Source organism: Ochotona curzoniae, unplaced genomic scaffold (assembly GCF_017591425.1).
Source record: "Ochotona curzoniae isolate NIBS_2020 unplaced genomic scaffold, NIBS_Ocur_1.0 scaffold_4763, whole genome shotgun sequence".
NCBI lineage: Eukaryota > Metazoa > Chordata > Mammalia > Lagomorpha > Ochotonidae > Ochotona > Ochotona curzoniae.
Genome location: NW_024467123.1, coordinates 3,963,397 through 3,982,407, shown reverse-complemented (window position 1 = coordinate 3,982,407; position 19,011 = coordinate 3,963,397). Strand labels below are relative to the sequence as shown.

The 19,011-nt window shown below is 55.5% G+C and overlaps 1 protein-coding gene across 1 annotated transcript; it reads right to left on the bottom strand.

The window, feature by feature from the left end:
* Positions 1–637: 637 nt before the first annotated feature.
* Positions 638–11,741, bottom strand: GDF10 (growth differentiation factor 10). Its single transcript, XM_040970488.1, has 3 exons — positions 11,423–11,741; positions 2,237–3,204; positions 638–829 (listed from the first exon to the last, which is right to left on the bottom strand). The coding sequence occupies exons 1-3, from the start codon at positions 11,739–11,741 to the stop codon at positions 638–640; spliced, it is 1,479 nt and encodes a 492-aa protein (XP_040826422.1).
* Positions 11,742–19,011: the final 7,270 nt, after the last annotated feature.

The following is a 19,011-nucleotide window of genomic DNA, read 5'->3' as shown; positions in this document are numbered from 1 at the left end:
GTGGGAGAACCTTGGGTAGTTTGGAAGAATGGGTGATAGATTTTCAAGATACCCTTGTGTCTTCAATTTATTAGCTCTCCGCAAAAACACGCCCATCCACCATCTACGGCATAGACAGTATAATTTATAAAAATAGAAAATCTTGGTTACTTTTTAGTAGGCGCATCTCCTCCAGACGCAAATAATCAACCACTCCTACCAGCCACGATTCTTTGTGGAGAGGGATGTCAGCTTCCCCTCCTTTTGGCTTTAGAATAAAAATAAAGATTAGGAAAAGGGAACCACTATGGGCTACAGGGGCGTGCTGCATGTATAGGAGCTCACGCAGCAGGGTCGGCAGGAAGGCACCCACGTGAAGCACAGTGGGGACCCCCCACCCCGTGTCCCCAGTCACTGGGCAGTGGCCTCAAGTGGCCATCACGCAGAGCAACTCCCACGGAGAAGGAAGCAAGAAGATCCTCTTCCCAGTGTGGTGAGCGGAGCACAGCAGCACCATGGGGACACGGCCCATATGGGACAGGATGGCAGGCAGCCCCCTGCCCAGGCAGGCCTCTCACCGGGGCTGCCCTGTGCCCTGCGGCTGCATCCCCCAGCCAGGTCCTGGCCCTGAAATCAGGCCGCTGCAGTCCTGGGTTCGTCAGCGGCAGGCGCAGGTCTCCACGGCCATGTTGGGGTACACCTTCAGAACCACGTTCCGATTCTCATCCAGGAAAAGGACCCCCAGGGAGCTCATCTTGTCGGGGACACAGCAGGGTTCTGGCACGCCGGGCACGATGCCCACAGCCCTGACGATGCTCTGGATGGTGGCATGGTTGGACGGACGAACGACCTGCAAGGCAGAGGGAGATGGCAGGGTTATTTCAGCTGTCTGCCCTCTCCCACTCACTCCCTATAGCCGGCGGGGAACCTGCTCTGCATTGCCTCTGCCTCTGTTCCAGGTCTGGGCGAGGTCACTAAACTACCCTCTCTTCTGGCTTTCCCAGGATCGCACGACTGTTACCCAGGGTTGGCCACTCGGGGGCGCCCGCGTACTGCACACGGCAGGGCGCGCCTGGACCTGAGCAGGGGAAGGAGGGACTGAGCCGTGTGGGTGACCGCCCCCCTGGAAGCTGACAGTTCAGAGGTGTTTCTACCTTGTAGCGTCCCGAGTCTCCGTCATACCAACTCCAGGGGGGTCCGCATGACCGTCATTTTATCACTGAGGACACCAAGGCTTGAACTAAGTAGGGGCAGATGTCTGGCTCAGCAGGGGCCCTCGCACACTGTGGGAGGCAGGTGGCAGGTGTGGGCTCAAGTTCCTGGGTTCCTGCCACCCACCTGTGAGATCTGCATGGAATGGCTGGCTTCACAGCCTCTGGGGCTGGGGGCTGGGGGTGAATTAGCAGCCGGGAGGTTTCTCTCTGCGTCTCCGATGAGACAAGCAGAGAAATAGGCAATGGAAAAAGCCCTCCCCGCGATTGCTCAATTAAGGCAGGTGCTTGGGTCGCAGACCTAGCCTGCTGCTGACAAGCAGCTGGAGTTAGCCATGGCTAGCTTTCAGCACCATACAGGGAGTAGGGAGAACCTGGAGGTGTCTGTGTGAGTGACCGTGGGGGACAGCAGGGCCACCCACACCTACACAGCTCTGGCTGGTGGCCAGCCAGCTGTTAAGATGCACCCCGGGGTCAGCCAGCTGAGAGCCAGATGTCACAGCAGATCTGGCCTCTCTGTGAGCTGTCCTGCAACACACAAGCAGGTGCATCGGCCTCCCTCGTGTGTCCTGGGGCCGGTTCTCTCCCTGCCGGCCAATTTATTTATGTCCACATTGGATTTATGCAGCACTTCCTTTTCAGGAAGGCAAGGCAGTACCTGGCTTCAGATCAGCCAAGCAGGGAGGAAACGGGGACATGGAGGGCCGCCAGCCCGCTGTGGCCCAGACCACAGGGAGAGGAACGAATGGAGTCTGGAAAGAGGAGGAGGATCCGACAGCCATGCATAAGGCAGCCCTGCGTGCTGTGTGTGGCTTGCCGAATCTTAAGTCGTGGCCCGTGAGTCCCAGCCTTGAGCTGGATGGTGAAGTCGGTGCAACTCAGCCAGTCCGTGTGCTGCCTGGCCAGCTCGGCCTATCAGCCCTCTGCCTGGAGCAGACACAGGGCATTATTTGCTCCCATTTCACAGGTGAGGCGATCGAGGCCGCGAGGGCCAGAATCAGAGCACTCCTTCCCCTCCCCACCTCCGCCACCACTGCAAGCGCTACCTTGGGCATGGGGAACTCGCAGGCGCCAGCACAGTAGTAGGCGTCGAAGGCTTTGGGAGAGATGATCCAACCATTCCAACCGATGTCGGCGAAGTCCACCTTCAGGTACCTCCGCGAGCACACGCGGGGTTCGTCCCACTGCCTCCTGCGGGCTTTCTGCATCGTTTTCTCATCGAAGTCCAGCACCTGCGAGGCTGCTGCGAGCAGCTCCTGGCCCTTCCTACGGCGTTCCTTGCGTCCCGGCCGCGGCTTCAGCGCCCGAAACGGGCTGGGCCACAGCTCGTGCTTGTGGTAGTCCGGGCCGGAGTGCGCTGGGGAGCGCCTTTCGTCCAACCCCGGCAGCTCGTTGTCCTGCAGGGGCCCTAGGGCCTGTGCGGAGGAGGAGGCGGCGGCAGCCCTGCGCACGCGGGGGTCCGCCGAGCTGTTGGGGGCCGCCCGGGGCTCGGGCTCTCCGGCTGGGAAGGGATCATATCTCTGCAGCGTCACGGCCACACTGTTGGGCTCCGAGATGGCCAGGTCGTTGGCGTAGATGAGGATATAGGGCGCGTGCGCGCTGGGGGGCCTGGGGCTCCCCGGGCTCCTGTCCCCTGCGGCTGGGGCGGCATCGAGCTGTGCGGACAGCAACAGCTCGCCGTCCCTGCGCGCCGCCTTGACGATGGGCGAGATGTCCCTGGCCTGCCACAGGCCGCGCGGTGGCAGAGCCAGGGCCAGGGCCCCGCGGAGCAGCCCTTGCGTGGCAGAGTTCTGTGGGAGGCTGCGGAAGAGCAGGTGCAGGCGCCCCGGCGGGCCGGGGGCCTGAGGGCGGCAGGACGTACCCTGGGCTCGGGCAGGTGGGCAGGGAGCCCCGCGTGCCTGGGGCCACCGCCGTGGCGGCTCCAAATAGAAGTGGAAGGTGGCCGTGAGAATCATTTCCGAATCCTGCACCGACGTCAGGTTGAAGAGGTACACGGCCTTCTGGTCGACCACCTCTGTAAGGGGGAGGACACAGCTCAGCTGGGGTGGGCGTCTTCCAGGGGTCTGCTTCCTGCTTCCTGGGTCCCCATCCAGGGTCCCCAGGGCTGGGAGTCCAGGACACACCCCAGCCTGGTGCTGGGCACCTTCAGTGCTCACGCCCTTCGGTGTCCTCAGTGAACACACTGGACATCAGGGACTGGTAAAGTCCCACTGTGGAGGGGAAGCAGGGGGGGCGAATCGGAGAGGGAAGAGGAGGAAGAGATGGAGGAAAGGGAGGCAGGTGAAGGGAAGGGAAGGAGAAAGAAGGAAGGGAGGGGAAATGGAGGGAGAGGGAAGGAAGAGATGGGAAAGAGGGCAAAAGAAGGAAGCGGGAAGAAGGGAGGAGAAAGGAGAGGGGAAGGGAAAGAGAGGGAGGCCAGAAGGGAGAAGAAGGGGGAGGGAGGGTGGGACACAGCAGGTCTTTAGCACCTGCTCTGCCCCCTGTAGTTGTCTGCCTGTTACTGGACACATGGCCAGGGCCCCTGCCTTAGGTGCCAGGGTGGTCTGGTCAGGCTGGGTGCCAGTCCTGATTCTAAGCAGCCCCTGTGACCCACACTTCTATCCTATTTCTAGAGGCTAGGTTTGTCAATGGTTGAATGCCATCATGGGCATGACACATAAGATTCTCCCAGATACAGTGCAATAGAGCAGTCCCCTGCACTTGCCTCGGAGCGCCCACCAAGAGATGCTAGGGCAGAGTGGTCTGTCCTGCCTGGGACCCCCTCAACCAACACACCTGCAGGGTGTGGTTCAGGCAGGCTGCAGCCTCTGCTTCCCCCCACCGCCGGCTGGACAGCCCCCTTCCCAGAGGCTCCACAGTCCCAGCACTGCCCAGCATGGGCATGGGCTCTCGGCCATGGCCACATCCTTTCTGGGATTCGTGGGGTTGGAACAGGAGTCTTCACTGGTGCCCCCTCTGATGTTGCAGACTGGCAGGAGATAGGAGTGGTGGGGGGCAGCCCTCCCTCCCATTGCCCCCTGTTACCTCCACCCATGGTAGAACCCCAAAAAGAGAGCTCTCAGCCTGGAGGGGAGTGTGCATGTGTGAGACAGCATGCGTGTGTGTGTGTGTGTGTGTGTGTATGTGCCAGACGCTGGGCTTCCCACGGCATGTGGGTTGGAGTTGCACCTCTGACCCCTGTATCCACCACATCAGCTGGGATTTTTTTTTCCACCCAAACCTTCGGTTCTAAGTTCTTTGCTTCTATGGGAAGAGAAGGCAAGAGTCACCCAGGGGTTCTCCCCTACTCCTAAGGGACCGTGGGCAGCATAAAGGAGGGAAACGGAAGCACCTCTGTGGGGGTCACAGCTCCAGTAACACTCTTCCATGTAACCTTATCCTCAGGACACTCCCTCTAGGGAGGCATTGAGTCCCTCAGTGGGAGCCCAGGGCCCTGAGGCACACTTGCATACCGGGCCTGGGGGCATCATGAGCTTGCGTCCCTATTTCAACCAGACCTCATGGGTTGTGACCATCAGCGCAGTTTGGAAAGTAGTGGTATTGGACGCCGGCACCCAGCTGGCACAGCAGAGGCAAGTGTGTCCTTCAAATAGCTCATGTGCCAGCCAGCTCCTGGGGTTGATCTCTCAAAAGGCTCGAGTGGGAGGGAGCCTCAAGAGTCATGAGAGAGGTGGCTTAGCTGTCTGCGCAGAGCCCTCACGCTTTCTTAAAATAAAAATCTACAAAGCTCCCACTCCAAGCACAGGGCCACTGGGGACCAAGCAGCAGTGATCAACGGAGACACAGCCTAACAAGGAGCCCAGTGATACTGACAAGGTCCATCGACACTGTCCCTGTCACATCACACCTTCACATAGTCCAGGTGGTGCCCAGAGTGCTGGGTGCAGCCAACCACAGGCCACCTCCAGCTCAGAGCCCTCCACTGACACTGAACATAAATGTCATCTTTTCCCAGTGGGCAGTGCCATCTGTGCTGCCTGCACCTCTCCTTCATCCCCAGCACAGTGCTGTCCCTCTGCCATGGCCACATTGGTCTGTCTATGTTTGTATACACCTGACACACACACAGCCTGAAGGGGAGTTTATACAATGTTTCGGGTGTGTCTGGGTTCTAACTGGGGCACATCACCTGAAGCCCCGGTGTGGCATTTTCCTATTTTGGGGAATGGGGGGGGGGCACTGAAGGAACTATGGGTTTTATAACATTTGGGATGTGGGATTTCCCAAGTAGGATGCACAGCCTGTTGTCCAGTAATGGAGCTTTGAGTTCCAGGATTGTGTCTGCACCTGCTGCTGGACATTCTGCAAGCCCAATTCCTCATTTCACAGTGAATAGGCAAGGGACTTTGAAGACAAGAGAGGCTCCAGGTCACACAGCAGGTTGGAAGTGGAGGTAGGCCCGGCTGAGCCTCAGACCGAGCTCTTTGACCCTACGCACTTTGGCTGTGAACTGGGTGTCCTTAAGAACAAATGGACAGAATATGCAGTGCCCTGTGGTTTGCAAGTGCATGTCAATTTTGAGATGCTTCTGGGCTCCAGCTCTCCAGGAAAGGAGGCATGGAACTTCTTCAGACAGGCAGCTCTCCTTGTGTATCCCTGCAATTCCCACTAACTGACCATCTGCTGGGCGCTCAGCCTCCTTCTGAGGGCACTGCAGTGGGGGGAAGGACCTCCTAGGCTACACCCCAGGCTCTCTGCTGGCCAAGCCTCAGCCAAGAGCAGCTCCCTCAGATAGCTCTGCCATTTATATATTTACTTATTTTAAAAAGATACATGTATTTGAAAGCCAGAGAGAGAATCTTCCATCTGCTGGTTCACTCTCCAGATGGCTGCAATAGCAAGGGCTGGGCAGACTGAAACCAGGAACCAAGAACTCTATCCAGGTCTCCCATGTGGGTGGCAGGAGCCCAAGTATTGGACCATCTCCTGCTGTTTTCCTTGGTGCAGTAACAGGAAACTGGACAAGAAGTGGAGCAGCTGGGATTTGGACCGGCAGCACTCCAATATGGCATTCTGGCATCCCAAGGCACACCTTGGCCTGCTTTGGGCCATGTGCCCCAGCTTTGCTATTTATAAAGCTAACTGTTTATATTTATTTATAAAGCTAAGCCACCTGCAGAGCAGTATCTTCATCAATTTCCCCTGACATGGCCACCACAGTGACTGATAGGCAGAGGAGCCGGGGGCAGCCAGTGGTGGACCAGCCAGGGTGGCCATGAAGAACAGTACACATCTGACATGTCCCAAATATTGGCTTCCGAGCAGACTCTAGGGCTGGGCTGAACGCCTGCGTGCATCGCTGACTTGCTGTGGGGCTTCAGGTGATTTATGAGAACCTCTCTGTGCTTCAGTTCCTCGTCTGGAAATGGGTATCTGTATGTACCTGCTCGAGCTGTGAGTGCAGCTCTGCAGTTCTGGCTCACAGCACGATGCCTAGCGCCCAGGGCAGGTGGAGGACACGGTGGTCAGGCAGCTGCAGCAGCCAGCACCACCTCCAGGACACACCACCGCTCCCTGGACTCCAGCCCCAAGGGGACGTCACTATCCCTCCTATTCCAGGGGACTGCCCTCCCTCTTCTCCTCCGTCCCTTCTTGCTTCTATCCAATCCCCAGTCCCTGTTGGTTTTGCTGCCTGTGTCTGCACAGCAACCCCAAATGCCAGAAGCTTCGTCGAGGAGTTGACCTCCATGACCACAGGAACCTCAGAACTCTGACACCTTCTTATGTCACCTCCATGCTTCAAAACTGCATCATCCAGGGACCAGCGTTAAGCCACCACTTGTGAGCCCACCATCCCAGAGTGCTGGTTTGAGTACTAGCTGCTCTGTCAGTGCACCCAGCTCCACTGCACCTGGGAAAGATGCAGAAGACGACTCAAGACAGTCCCTGCACCCATGTGAGAGACCTGGATGGAGTCCCGGGCTCCTGGCTCAGGCCTGGCCCAGTGTTGGCTGTTGTGGCCCTTTGGAGACTAAATCAGCAGATGCAAGCTCTCTCCGTCTTTCAAATAAGAAAACTTTTAAAAAGCCAATCACTTATTAGACATGAAATATTAATATCTTTCCTATGTAAAGAGTTTCTGTAAATCAGCAAGAAAAAAAGACAAGCATTGAAGACAAGTAGTAGTGCTTGTGGGAAAACAACAAAAGGCCCACAGGCATGGCAAACAGCTCAGGAAGGCCAGTAATGGGAAGAGGCAATATCTAATGAGATCAGCCATGGGTCTGCCTGAATGCTTTGAGAATCTGATTGCACTCAGATGAAATCTAGATAGGTGAAGAACACACATTTTTATATATTATGGCTGCAGTGATGCCACCATATTATTGTAAGAGGATACTCAGTAATTTCTTGGAAAACAGGATTTCAGATTTTGATGAAAGGAGACCAGGGTGTGTGGCAGAGTGCATGAAGCCGTCCCCTGTGTCATTGCTACTGGCTCAAGTCTGAGCTGTTCCACTTTCCATCCATCTTCTTGTTAAAATGCCTGGAAAGGCAGCAGAAGACAGACAAAGTGCTTGGGCCCCCATCAGCCACGTGGGAGACCAGGATTCCATTCTTGCTCCTGGCTTCATTCTGGTCCAGCACTGGCTATTGTGGTCATTTGAGAAGTGAACCTGCAGATGGAGGATTTTAATTTCTTTTCTTTCTCTCTTTGCCTTTCAAATCAATATCTCTTGAAAGAGAAGACAGATTTTGGTACCAAATCTATGCATGTAAAGAATCTTCTAAAAGTCCATGGAAAATGTGTATTATGGAAAACCTAGGGATTTCAAAGCGTTGTGCAACAAGGCTGACTTCTCTTCTGACTGTCACCAACTCACTTCCCTCTGGTTGCAGCTGAGTGTGTAGTTAGAGATGCTATTCTTTGCTGCAGTCTTCTCTGGCTTCAGATGATCCTGGACACTCATGCATTTCCTGCACCACTTTTCGATTCCCCCTCCTTGCCGTCTGTCAAATGCATGCCCAGCAGATGTTGCCTTACTGTCCGCTCCAAGGCCTGCACGCAACCTGCTCACCCATGTCTATCCCCTACCTCTCTCCCTTCATACTAGCTCCTCACCAGAGCCAGACTCCTGGCAGTTCCCCATGCACCATGGGCTGCCTCATGTTTACACCTGGCAATGCTGTACCTGCCCTTTAAGTCTCCCCGGGTTTCACCTACTCTGTGGCGATTTCCCTGGATCTCCCAAGGTCCACGGCGCCATGAGCCCACAAGCCCTTTTTCCTCTGCCTGCTTTTTTCAGCCTTGTCACACCTCCCACGAGCTATCCCGGGCAAGGCCAGCACCTTGGGCACAGCTGTGTCCTCCAGCTCATAGCACCAGCCACCACCAGCAAGGTGCTTAGAGAAGAGCTAGGAGCTGAGATGTACCTGACTATGGCCGTAGTGTTGCTCACATTAGTGACGATGAACTAAGCTCAGGATCACGCTGGCAAGTGGCTAGGCTTCAGGCTGAACACAGGTCATTCTGTGGGAGCTGAGGAGTGAACGGTCCAACCCAGCCCCAGCGGGTTAGACTCAAGGGCTCACTCTCCACTGATGTAGATTTAGCAGGGGACAGAAGGCTCAGCTTCTAGAAGCAGTGGGGAGGAGGGAGGGAGGGCTGAGGGGACCGCACGGTCAGAGCTAGCACACTGTTGACATTTAGGTGTGCCAGGAATGGTTTTAAGCACTTGACGTGTCTCGGTTTATTTTACAAAAATCTCCATCAGGAAGGGAGCAGTGGGAGCCCCATTTCACAAGTGAAAAAAAATCCAAAGTCACGGCCAAGTACAGCTCTCCACCTTGGTTGCAGAATCGGCTCTGGAGCCTGCCGTCTGACTCACGGGCTGCACCGGGGACCTGGCTTCATGGCAGGCAACAGATGCAGCACCAAGCGTCCCTGTGATAGATATGTTTATCTTTGGGGGAGAGGTGTCACCCACTGAGGCAGCAGACAACCAGTCCAGACCAGAGCTGCAGCCCCACACCAGTGGTCCCATTCATGAGACCAGGGGAGCTCTGCTCAGGCTCCTGCCTCATTTCAGGCAGGTCACCGGACCAAGAAACAGGCACAGAGCAGACATGTTGGTTCAGAGGGTTGAGCCATCAAACAGGAGCATGGGTTCAAGTCCCAGGTTTTCCACTTCCAATCCAACTCTCTGTGAACACGCCTGGGAAGACAGCAGGTAATGGCCCTAATGCTTGGGCCCCTGTCACTCACGTGGCCAACCTGGATGGGGCTATGGCTTTGCTCTGACCTGGTCCTGGTTGGTGTAGGCATTTGGGGGCAGTGAACCAGTGGATGGGAGATCTCTCTTTTTGTCTCTGTCTCTTCTGCTTCTGTCATTTTGCCTCTCAACTCTTGCGGCAATAAAGAAATCTTAACAGAACAAAACCTGTAGGCACACTGCACATTGGGACAGAGTAAGAAAGCAACCCCTGGCCCTACACTAAGCATAAAACCCACCTTATTCCCTGGAGTTCTCACCTCCTCCCGGCACCCACAAGGACATGGAGGCTCAGAGATCTACAGTGTATAGCCCAGCACATAGCCAGTAGCTGGGGAAGCTGGGCTTCGTGCCCACATTCATCTCCGCATTCCAAAAAAAAAAAAAAAAAAAAAAAGGAGACATTTGTCAGACAGTTCCAGATTGTTCTAGAATTCTGACTTCCTTAGCTCTCTGCTCCCCTCGACCTCTACCAGGGCCTGGGCATCACTGTGATGGGGATGAGAGAGTGTAAGAATGGCTTTGCCACGGCCCTTGTGCAGGAGGCTCAGTAACCACACCAGAGGTGTGCAATGTGAGATCCTGTATGCTGGACCTTGTGAGGGACAACACCCCAAACGCTACCCCAGTCGACAAAATGAAGACGGAATCACCTCCCGCCACAGCCAGGCTGCAGCCAGAGGCTGGGCCAAGGGATGCTCATCCCGGTGGCTGCAGGAAGAACCTTGCCAACTTCGCGTCTCCTCTGCAACCACAAGGCTTCTGGAGACTGAGATAATGGGTGGGTGAGCAAGGTCAATGTTCAACCCCTGGCAGCCCTGAGTGTTGAGCCCAAGGCTCTGTCCTCGCCCAGGGAACATCCCCACGGGACAGACGAGTGCTTGGAGCACTTCGGCACAGATGCTTCGGTAGTGGTTCCACTCCACACTCCTGCTCTGGGAACGGACCCCAGTGGAAGCTGAGAGGGAGCAGGAAAAACACTGCTTGCTAGATGCGTTGGCCTGCAGCCAAGGGACAAGGAGCCAACAAGTCTGCCCCATGGGGGCTCAGGGCTTGCAGCCCTTCTGTGGCAGGTGCTTCGCGCCCACAGCCATGGGAGACCCAACTGCCCACATCGGATGCTGCCCTGATGCCCCCTTAGTTCTGTTAGCAGCTGATAAGAGGTCTGACCCCAGACTGTCTGACCCCCAAAGCTGGTCTTGCTCCTCTCCAACTCCCGGAAGCATGAAGACAGAGGCTTTTTCCCGATGAATGGCCTCCTCCTCCTGCCCCAAGCAGGCTGCAGAGGACCCCCACCCACACTTTCTGGAACCACATTCTGCAGCCTTGCACGGTCACCATGACGACGAGGGGCTTCCTACCACCCATGCAACCCAGGCTGCGCCTTCAACTCTGTCCACCCCCAGGGCCTGCTGGGATAGCTGGCCTCCGTTTCTCCACAAGTGGCCTGTGCCTAGCTCCTGTCCCACACCAGAAAGGAGTGGGTGCTACACCCACAGCCCAAGCTGCTGGACCCTGCCTCAAACCCTCGAAGCCTGAATGGCTTCACATTCACTCTCCTGTACCCTAGATTCTCTGTGCTTCCCTTGCCACAGTCATCACCACCAGGTGCTCCCCCCACCCCACCCCTCTCCTCCGGAGGCTCCTGCCTGGTGCCTGGATCCAGAGCCCACCCTTCTGCTAGGGCTGCCTGGTGCCCACCTATGGGTGCCCTCCTCAGCCAGCAAGGGCCACCACAGGCGACCCCGCCTCCACCTGCCCGGAGGGATCAGGGCACTTCCCAGCCCCAGATCCCCGTGTGGTCTGGGTGGTGTGTGTTCTCGGCAGGAATTATGTGGCTCTCAGGTGAACCTACCCACCACAGGCTCACAGCAGCCCGAATCATTAGTGAATGGAAGAATGAATGAATGAACGAGCAGAAGAAAGAGCAGATAGCAGAAGCGCCAGGATGAGGCTGGCCACTAAGGGAAGAAAAGGGCGGGGGGGGGGACAAGGCGCCCAAAGGCTCTTTCTACTTACCCAGCCGCGCACGGAAGCTGCGGACCGTGTTGCTCCCCCCGGGCTGTACGCCCCGCCGGCTGTACTTCTCATAGAGCCGGAGCATGTGGACAGCGACCATGTCCTGCGCGCCAGGGCCCAGGGCAGCCGCTGCGTCCCCCAGGGACGGCTGGGGGTCCTTGTCCCCTGGCATGCCGGTGGCCGCGGCGGGCGCTGCGGACCAGCCAGGGGCCATGTGGCTGCCGCCCGCGTCCCGTAGCAGTAGCAGAAGCAGGGGCAACAGCGACAGCAGTTGGGGCTCTGGCTGCCTCGCACCCCTCCTAGCAGGGCCACGAGCCATGGTGGGGCGGTGGCAGCGAAGGACTGCAGCCCAGGAAGAAGAGCGCGGGCGTTCCGGAGGTGGCCGCCCAACCCCGCGACGCGAAAGCACTCGGGACAGCCGGGGGTGGAGTGGGCGCCTAGCAGGGCGCTGGGCTTTGGGTCCCAAGATCCACGCAGGATGGTCGGCAGGAAGCGCGGTGCCTCCACGCCCCTCGTGTCCCCGGCCGGGGGTCACTGCAGTTCGCAGCCCCGCGGAGCCGAATCTAGCCGAGCAGGAGCCGGCGCGCTGCCTGGGCGGACGCGCGCGGACAAAGTTTGCAGCCCACGGAGCGCCAGGCTCGGCGGGTCCGAGGGGGCGGGGCGGGGCGGGGCGGGGCGGTCCGTGGTGCCCTTGGGGGTGGGGGCTGGTGTGTCCGGCTGCGCACCCCGAGATCACCGGGGGACCCGTCGATCGCCGTCTCTGGCCTGGACGCCCCGTGTGTGTCTGTGTGTGTGCTTGTCTATGGGCGCACGCCCAAGGGTGGGAGGCGCGGGAGTGAGCCTGGACCAGCGCGCTCCCCGGCCTGGAACCCGAGCCCGGGCCCCCGCGGCCGGCTCCCGTGTGTAGGCGCCGCTGTAGCAGCCCTGCCCGGGGCAGCGCGGGGGGCTGGGCAGCCTTTGGAGGGGGCCGCCTGCCGGGTTGCCCCTGTGATGGCATGCGGTGGCTGCGTGGTTGCAAGTTGACAGCTCGCCCAGGAAGACTGGGAAGGCGTGTGTGTGTGTGTGTGTGTGTGTGTGTGTGTGTGTGTGTGTGTACACCCAGTTGCCTCTGAGCCAGTGTGTGTCCTCCCCCTGGGCAGACAGGCTCTGTGAAGCTAGGCCCTGGCCCCACACCCAGCCAGTCCGTGAGCACAGCTCCCTGATCCGGGCTCTGAATTAGCTGGGTAAAGGGCCCTTTCTTGGGTCACCAAACACATCCAAGGCCCTTCTTACGGTGGACATGAAGACACAGGGACCGCGTGAGGAACAACCAGCTTTGCGTTTTTGAAAGTCTCCCCATCAGAGCCAGAGCAGAGATTGGGCTTTTTTTTAGGATGTGAGGGTGAAGTGCGGGTTTGACCGCCACTTGCGGCTGAGGGCTCCCGGTTGGAGTTTTCCGGTTGGCAAGGATGCAGGGACCCTGGAATCTACCATTTCAGATAAGCCCATTTTTTCATTTTTTACTTCTCTAACCTCTCAGAACAAAAGTTTAAAAACCAACGCAGCCATCATACTTTTTTTTTTTTAACTTTTTTTTATTCCTATCATCCAAGGGTTGTTCTTTCTTTGCTAAAATTCCCTTTCTGCCCTTTGCAGCGTTAACATTGCAGTACATGTCAGACCTAGTGGGTTAAGGAATTCATAAAAAGAATACTTCAAAAAAGTTTGTGGAATGAAAATATCATTTTTTTTCAGATGTCAAGCGATTTTGAAATCTATGTGCAGTTTTTACTGTAATTTTTCTGCAGGAACTCTCTCAAGATCCTTCCTTGGTGTGGATTTTGACGTTTTGTTTGTTTGTTGCATCCAGATAGGGGCATATCCGTGTGTTACATATTGCAAAACTGTCTTTTGAAATGTGTTTGGTAACTGCATTCCAACGTCATTTGGTTCCTTCATAACTGTTTTAGGCTTAGCGTTACAGGTAGAGAAACCTTCTTCTGAGAAGGTGCCCTCAGATCGAGGCAGGTCCTAAGTTTACCGTTGCACCCCCAAAACATGCACCATTTGCCAACCTGAGCATGCTCTGTCCGCTTTGCTCTCAAACTTCAGGGATCCAGGAGCCAAAAGGGCTGCTTTCCTTTGGTGGACTCACAGCGCCAAAGTTGAAAAAGTGACCGGAACGCAGCTTGCGTCGGAGTGCACCACGGTGTGAATTCCTCCAATGCTGTGGGCGTCAGGGGTGAGGCCATTCTGTTGGCAGTCTCAGCCTGGAAGGAGTGTTGTCTTCATTTTGAAAACCAAGCTGCTTCCCCCGTCTTCCACTTCCCCTCATGGGCTCTCTCGTTTGTTCTCTAAACCTGACATGAGGCGATCTGATCCTGGCCCGGGGTCTTATTGATGGTGGGGACTTTTCATCTGTTGATCCCTTCCCCAATCTCACCCCCAGTTCTTGCTTCTCCCGTGCCCACCCCCCTACTCCCTCAGAACGCTCCTAACCCACACTGTCCAAGCTAACCTCCCCCTCTCTCCATCTGCTGGGGCCATCCACTATCCCAGCCCGTGAAAAGGAGGGGCGGGCGGGGGCTGGGGGAGTCCACAGGAGGCCGGCACAAGCTGAGCTATTCGGGATCCCCATCCGTGAAATCCTCCTGGGCCGTCCTTAACTCATTCCCCCAGCTCCATTCAAGGCAGCCCCCCAAGGGTCGCCGGCTTCAGCAGGCACTAAAACCTGTAGGGTACCGATCCTCTGACATTGAGGGAGAAAGAATTAAGGTCTCAGCCAGGGACGGCTAATATTTCTTGCCTCATTTTATTGCCGAACAGCGGGACTGTAAAGTCCCGGGCACTGGAACGCCATGGCTTCCTTTCATGTAGCCGAGATGATGGGATAAAAATGTGTTTGGTAAAGCAATTCAGATTAACACTGGGTCACATCCTCGCCGGCTCCCAGCATGCCCCCTCCCTCCCTCGGCTCAGCATCGCCCAGGCAAGAGATAATGCCTATGAAGCAAGCCCCTTGCGAACAGGACTCCCAGCCTGCAAAACAGCCAATTGTGGAGCTTGCCAGCAACACTGTTTTGTTGTTAATAGCTAGGGCTGCGGCAACTCAGAAGAAGAGCTGAGATGGTGGAGTGGGGAGTAAGTGCCTGCTCCAAAGTCAAGTCGGATGCCTTCCTGTAGCATCTTCCAGAGCCCGGGAGAATGACAGCCCTGAGACTCCTGCCTGGCCCTCCAGGTGGGGGAGGAAGGTTGGGGAAAGAGGAAGATGCACCGAGGTTTTGAACTAGCCAACTGGGATGGCACATGTTCTCTGCCCTGATGTTGCTCAGGGAGCTGTCCTCTGTCTTCCAGTCCTCTCTGCTATGCTCTTGGGAGTTTTATGGTTCCCTCTTTCCACCCAGGGAACTGGGAATATGGTGAACTGTAAGCACACAGTTGACAGAATTCGGGTAAAAGAGAATAGCGCCTGGGATAGTTGTAAAGCGTCAGCTCACCTGGCTTCACTGAGAACTCCCTGAGTCCACATCCAACGAAACATCCCCAAGAGAAATGGTTCATGTTTTTGGCAGTCTGCAGTGCACCCATCTAGAGGGCCCTGTCCTAGCCCCTAAGCTCTGCATCTGGGACTGTAGCCTCACATCAGCCCATTCTTGGAAGTGAGAGGATCGGTATGACCCTGTGCGTGTGGCCATGTGACCTTCAACCAATTCCCTGCATCCTCTGGGTCTTGACTTTTTCCCAAGTATGGGATTCTGTGAGAACTGTGGGGAAGGCTGTAGGGGCGTGCGTGATGCTGTCTGCTACACTGATGACTGTTACTACTTTTATGGCTCAAAGAACCTGGAGTGCATTTAAAGTGGACCAGACTTGATCTGGGCAGAAGGTCTTGCCTGACTTGCTTCTTGCAGTTCTAAATGCACAGGACCAGGACCTAAAAGGGCAAGGAATGGCAGGGGGTGTCCCCTCAGTGAACAGCCATGGATGGACTCCTCCGCTGTTATCCGTGGCGTGTGCATCTCTGGCTGAGGACAACAGGAGTGATTTACAGCTTCGCATGTAGATGTTCAAAGCTCTCAGACTTGAGGACAAAAGACATGAGAAGGACTCCCTGTTTTTGTTAGGGGCCTGAGCTGTGGGGCGTTAGAGACAGAACCCCAGGGCCTCCCCAGGCTGCCAGGGCTGGGCTGTCATAAATCTGGGCAATAATGAGCACAAAGGACTTTATAATCAAGGACAGATTTGATTTTTGCTCCGGCCAAATCCGTCTGTGCAGTATGTGTTTTATAGGGAAAGAACTGCTCTCTGCCTGTATTCTCTTTCTGCAAGTCCAGGGCTGGGGGTGGGGTGGGGGCCAACAGCAGCAATCAAAGGTGGCAGGCCCTCTGTGGACGGTGGCCAGCCAAAGCCTAACCTTCCTGGAGGGGTGGGGTGGGGGTGGAAGGGACCCAGCTCCGATGCTGTGACTTCCTGTGGTGGTACGGGCCATTCATTTCTGTTTTGCTAAAATACCCGTGACGTGTGAATAAACCAGGATTACAGAACATTGTCTCGGTGGTAATCGGAGCCGGCGTGGGCTCTGGGTGGATGAAATATGGCGTTCTCTCTGAGCAAACATGGGAATTGGTATTACTCCTTGCCAAAGCTGAACACTGGGACTATTTAGGAGGGACGCATGAATGCGGCACTGTGGGGAGCGACAATTTGAAGGGGGCCAATTTGGGGGAGGGGCGGCTGGTGTGTGTACGTATGTTTGAGTTGGCCCGAGCCAACCTGTTAGGAGGGGGTCTGTGGGACAGGCAGCCTAAGGGATGTTCTGAGGATGAGGAATCCTTCTAACCTCCCAGAAAACCTCCCTGCTGCCTGTGCATCCCCAACCTGCCATACAGGCCCTTAACCCAGTGGTCTTGTCCATTCCTCCTGCCACACATTTCATGCCCAGGAATTCAGAGCAGCCCGTATTGCACTGCATCCCTGAGCCTTCATTGTCGCTGACACCATCAGGTGATCACAGCTGGTATTGTGACCTGATCCCCTCTCCTTCCCTGTCCCCAACTCCCATCTCCCGCCAGGACCCAGGCAGATGGATCCTAGCTGAGCCCTGTCTAATGACTGCTGCCGGCTGGCCGGCATAGCTGCCTCACCCAGCATCACCTCCTTCGCTGGAGACCAGAGCCATGCAGGTGTGGCAACAGGCTGCCCAAGGGCTATGCTGGGATCCCTATTGCAACTGCATCACATTATTTGGGGAGCCCTGTTCTCTCCACAGCCCAACAAGTGTGGTCTGACCGGAACTTCCACATAGACCTCTGTGCTTATCTTGCCATCCTAGAGTCTCTTTTTGGGGACACCTGGTCTAAGGGATGTCGGGCCAAGAGTGGCTCTGCAGTGGGACCTGAGGTCTGACTCATCGAGTGATAAGGATTCTGGAATGGTGTGGCTGGAGTCTGGGTCACTCTGGCATGCAACACTGTAGGAGGGCTGGAGTCTCAGACACTAGAGGTATGGGTGGGGGAGAAGGGATGCTGTAAAGATAGTGAGATCGCCTCCTGCTGAGTGTGTGGAGGCTTTGGAGAGAGATAAAAGATAGAGGGGATTAATCATTAACTTAATGCAAAGCACACAGATCCAAGGGTCTGTTAGGGAGCACAGAAAAGGACCCTTGTTGCTTGCGGCTGATCCAGCTGAACATCAAGCCCAGAATTTAAAGATGAAGGGAGCGGAGATGGTTGCATTCTCAGCCCCAGAAGGCCCATTCTTTCCAAGTTAGGTTCTGGATGGGAAAGCCTGGGACCCCAAGACTTGAAGGAGGAGCACATTGGTCGACATGCTAGAGAAGCTTAAAGCCCTGGACTTCCTTGGATGTTCTGGACTCCTTACATCCTTTGTTTAAAGAGGATACTGACTGGGCATGCCTTTGGTCTGATGATTAAGACTCCGGGGTTAAGGCACCTGAGTCCAACATTGGAGCATTTGGGTTCAAGTCTCAGCTGTTTCCAATTCCAGTTTCCTGCACACACACACACACACACACACACACACACACACAGAGGTGGTGTTGATGGCTTAAGTAGCCAAGTAGCCAAGTCTCTTCCACTCATGTGGGAGATTTGGACTGAGCTCCTAGCTCCTGGCCTATGTTTGGTCCAGTTTGGGCAATCTAGGAGAGTGAACTAATGAGCGCCGTTGCCTTTTGTCTCTGTCTTGCAGATAGAAGCCAGGATGATACAGATATAACACATACCTTCTGGACGCTTACTCAGTCATGCTCTGGATGCCAGATGCAAGCAAGGGCAGTATCACCACCTACCCCAAGCTGTAAGATGCAGGCTAGAGCAATATCATCGCATACTCCAGTCTGGGGAGAGCTGAGTCCAGTTAGGCAAGGAGATCCATAGACCTGAGGCCACTAAAGGCAGTACCTGCAGGACACAGGGAGGATTCAGCCTGTGGCAGTGTCCCTGAAGTTAGCTGGGGGAGAGTTTGTGAATGTAAGAGCACTCTCTCATGAGCCAAGGTTTACTGGCATGGCAAGGGCCCAAGTGGCCGGGACAAATATGCTTATCATGACTCCTAGATGCTTGGCAAAAGTAAGGGCCTGTGCAAAATCAGCTATACCCCAATAACTGAGGAGAACAAGAAAGAAAGGCCCATGGAAGTGGATGCACAAAGTCAGAAAAGCACCACGTGTCTGTTCCTGGGAAGGGCTCAGAATTTTCCCCAACCGCCTCGGTGATGAAGAATCTGCTTGGAGTGGGGCAGGAGGTAGAACAAATGGTATGCCCAGAGTCCAGGGATGGCTGCTGTGGGCAGCCTGGGGCTCAGGGCAGGAGATGGGGATAACTAGTTCTTTAAATCAGAGTGTTTGAGGAGCGCAGATACATTGTTTGCTTAACGGAACATGGAGGTTCCCTATTCCGGGGCAGGGGGAGAAGTGTCTTAATAGACAACCAGAGAGAGTTTGTCCATTCTGTGCAGTCAACAAAGCAAAACAACAAACCAAAGCAAAACAAAACAAAAAACAAGCACAATCACTGTCTTGCCCAACATCTGAACCAGAGCCAGTTTTTAGCAAAGGAGTATGTTGAAGGGCCAGGAGAGGCTGGGTCCTTTATAACACTCTAGGGATGTCTTTGCCACATATCCAGGAAATTGAGATGGGCTTAATACCCCTTCCTTCCCACAAGGGACCTATGGCCCCTTGCTTAGGTAGAAGGCTTCCACTGCACAGGAAGAAGGCGGTACCCACCCCTTCCAAGGACAGATAGACAGTGCCCAAGTTGACCTTGATGTTAGGGACCCCTTTGTTGCACTGGAAGTTTGAATAAACAGATGCTAGCTCAGGCCTAGCTCACTAAGTTCCTGGATGCATGGCTAAAATATGTCCCTAAATTCCAAGTGGCAAGCTGGAAGGGACATCATTGGTAGCTGTCAGGCCTTCAGAGACAGAAGTCGCATAGTGCGAAAGGGAAGTTGAAGCTTGCAGTATGAGTGAAAGTCTAAAACTATTCCCCAAACCCTATCCCAGTCATATCCATCAATACCACGTCCCAAGGGTAAGGATAGCAGAGCTTAGCACCATCTGAAAACCATAAAGAGGACATAGGTGC

What these genes read in the sequence shown, in the direction of transcription:
- GDF10 (XM_040970488.1), bottom strand. Translation starts at nt 11,741, where the DNA reads ATGGCTCGTGGCCCTGCTAGGAGGGGTGCGAGGCAGCCAGAGCCCCAA. An exon ending in CAGCTTCCGTGCGCGGCTGG is followed by an intron (nt 3,205 to 11,422) that starts GTAAGTAGAAAG and finishes TCCCCCTTACAG; the next exon opens with AGGTGGTCGACCAGAAGGCC. An exon ending in GCGAGTTCCCCATGCCCAAG is followed by an intron (nt 830 to 2,236) that starts GTAGCGCTTGCA and finishes TCTGCCTTGCAG; the next exon opens with GTCGTTCGTCCGTCCAACCA.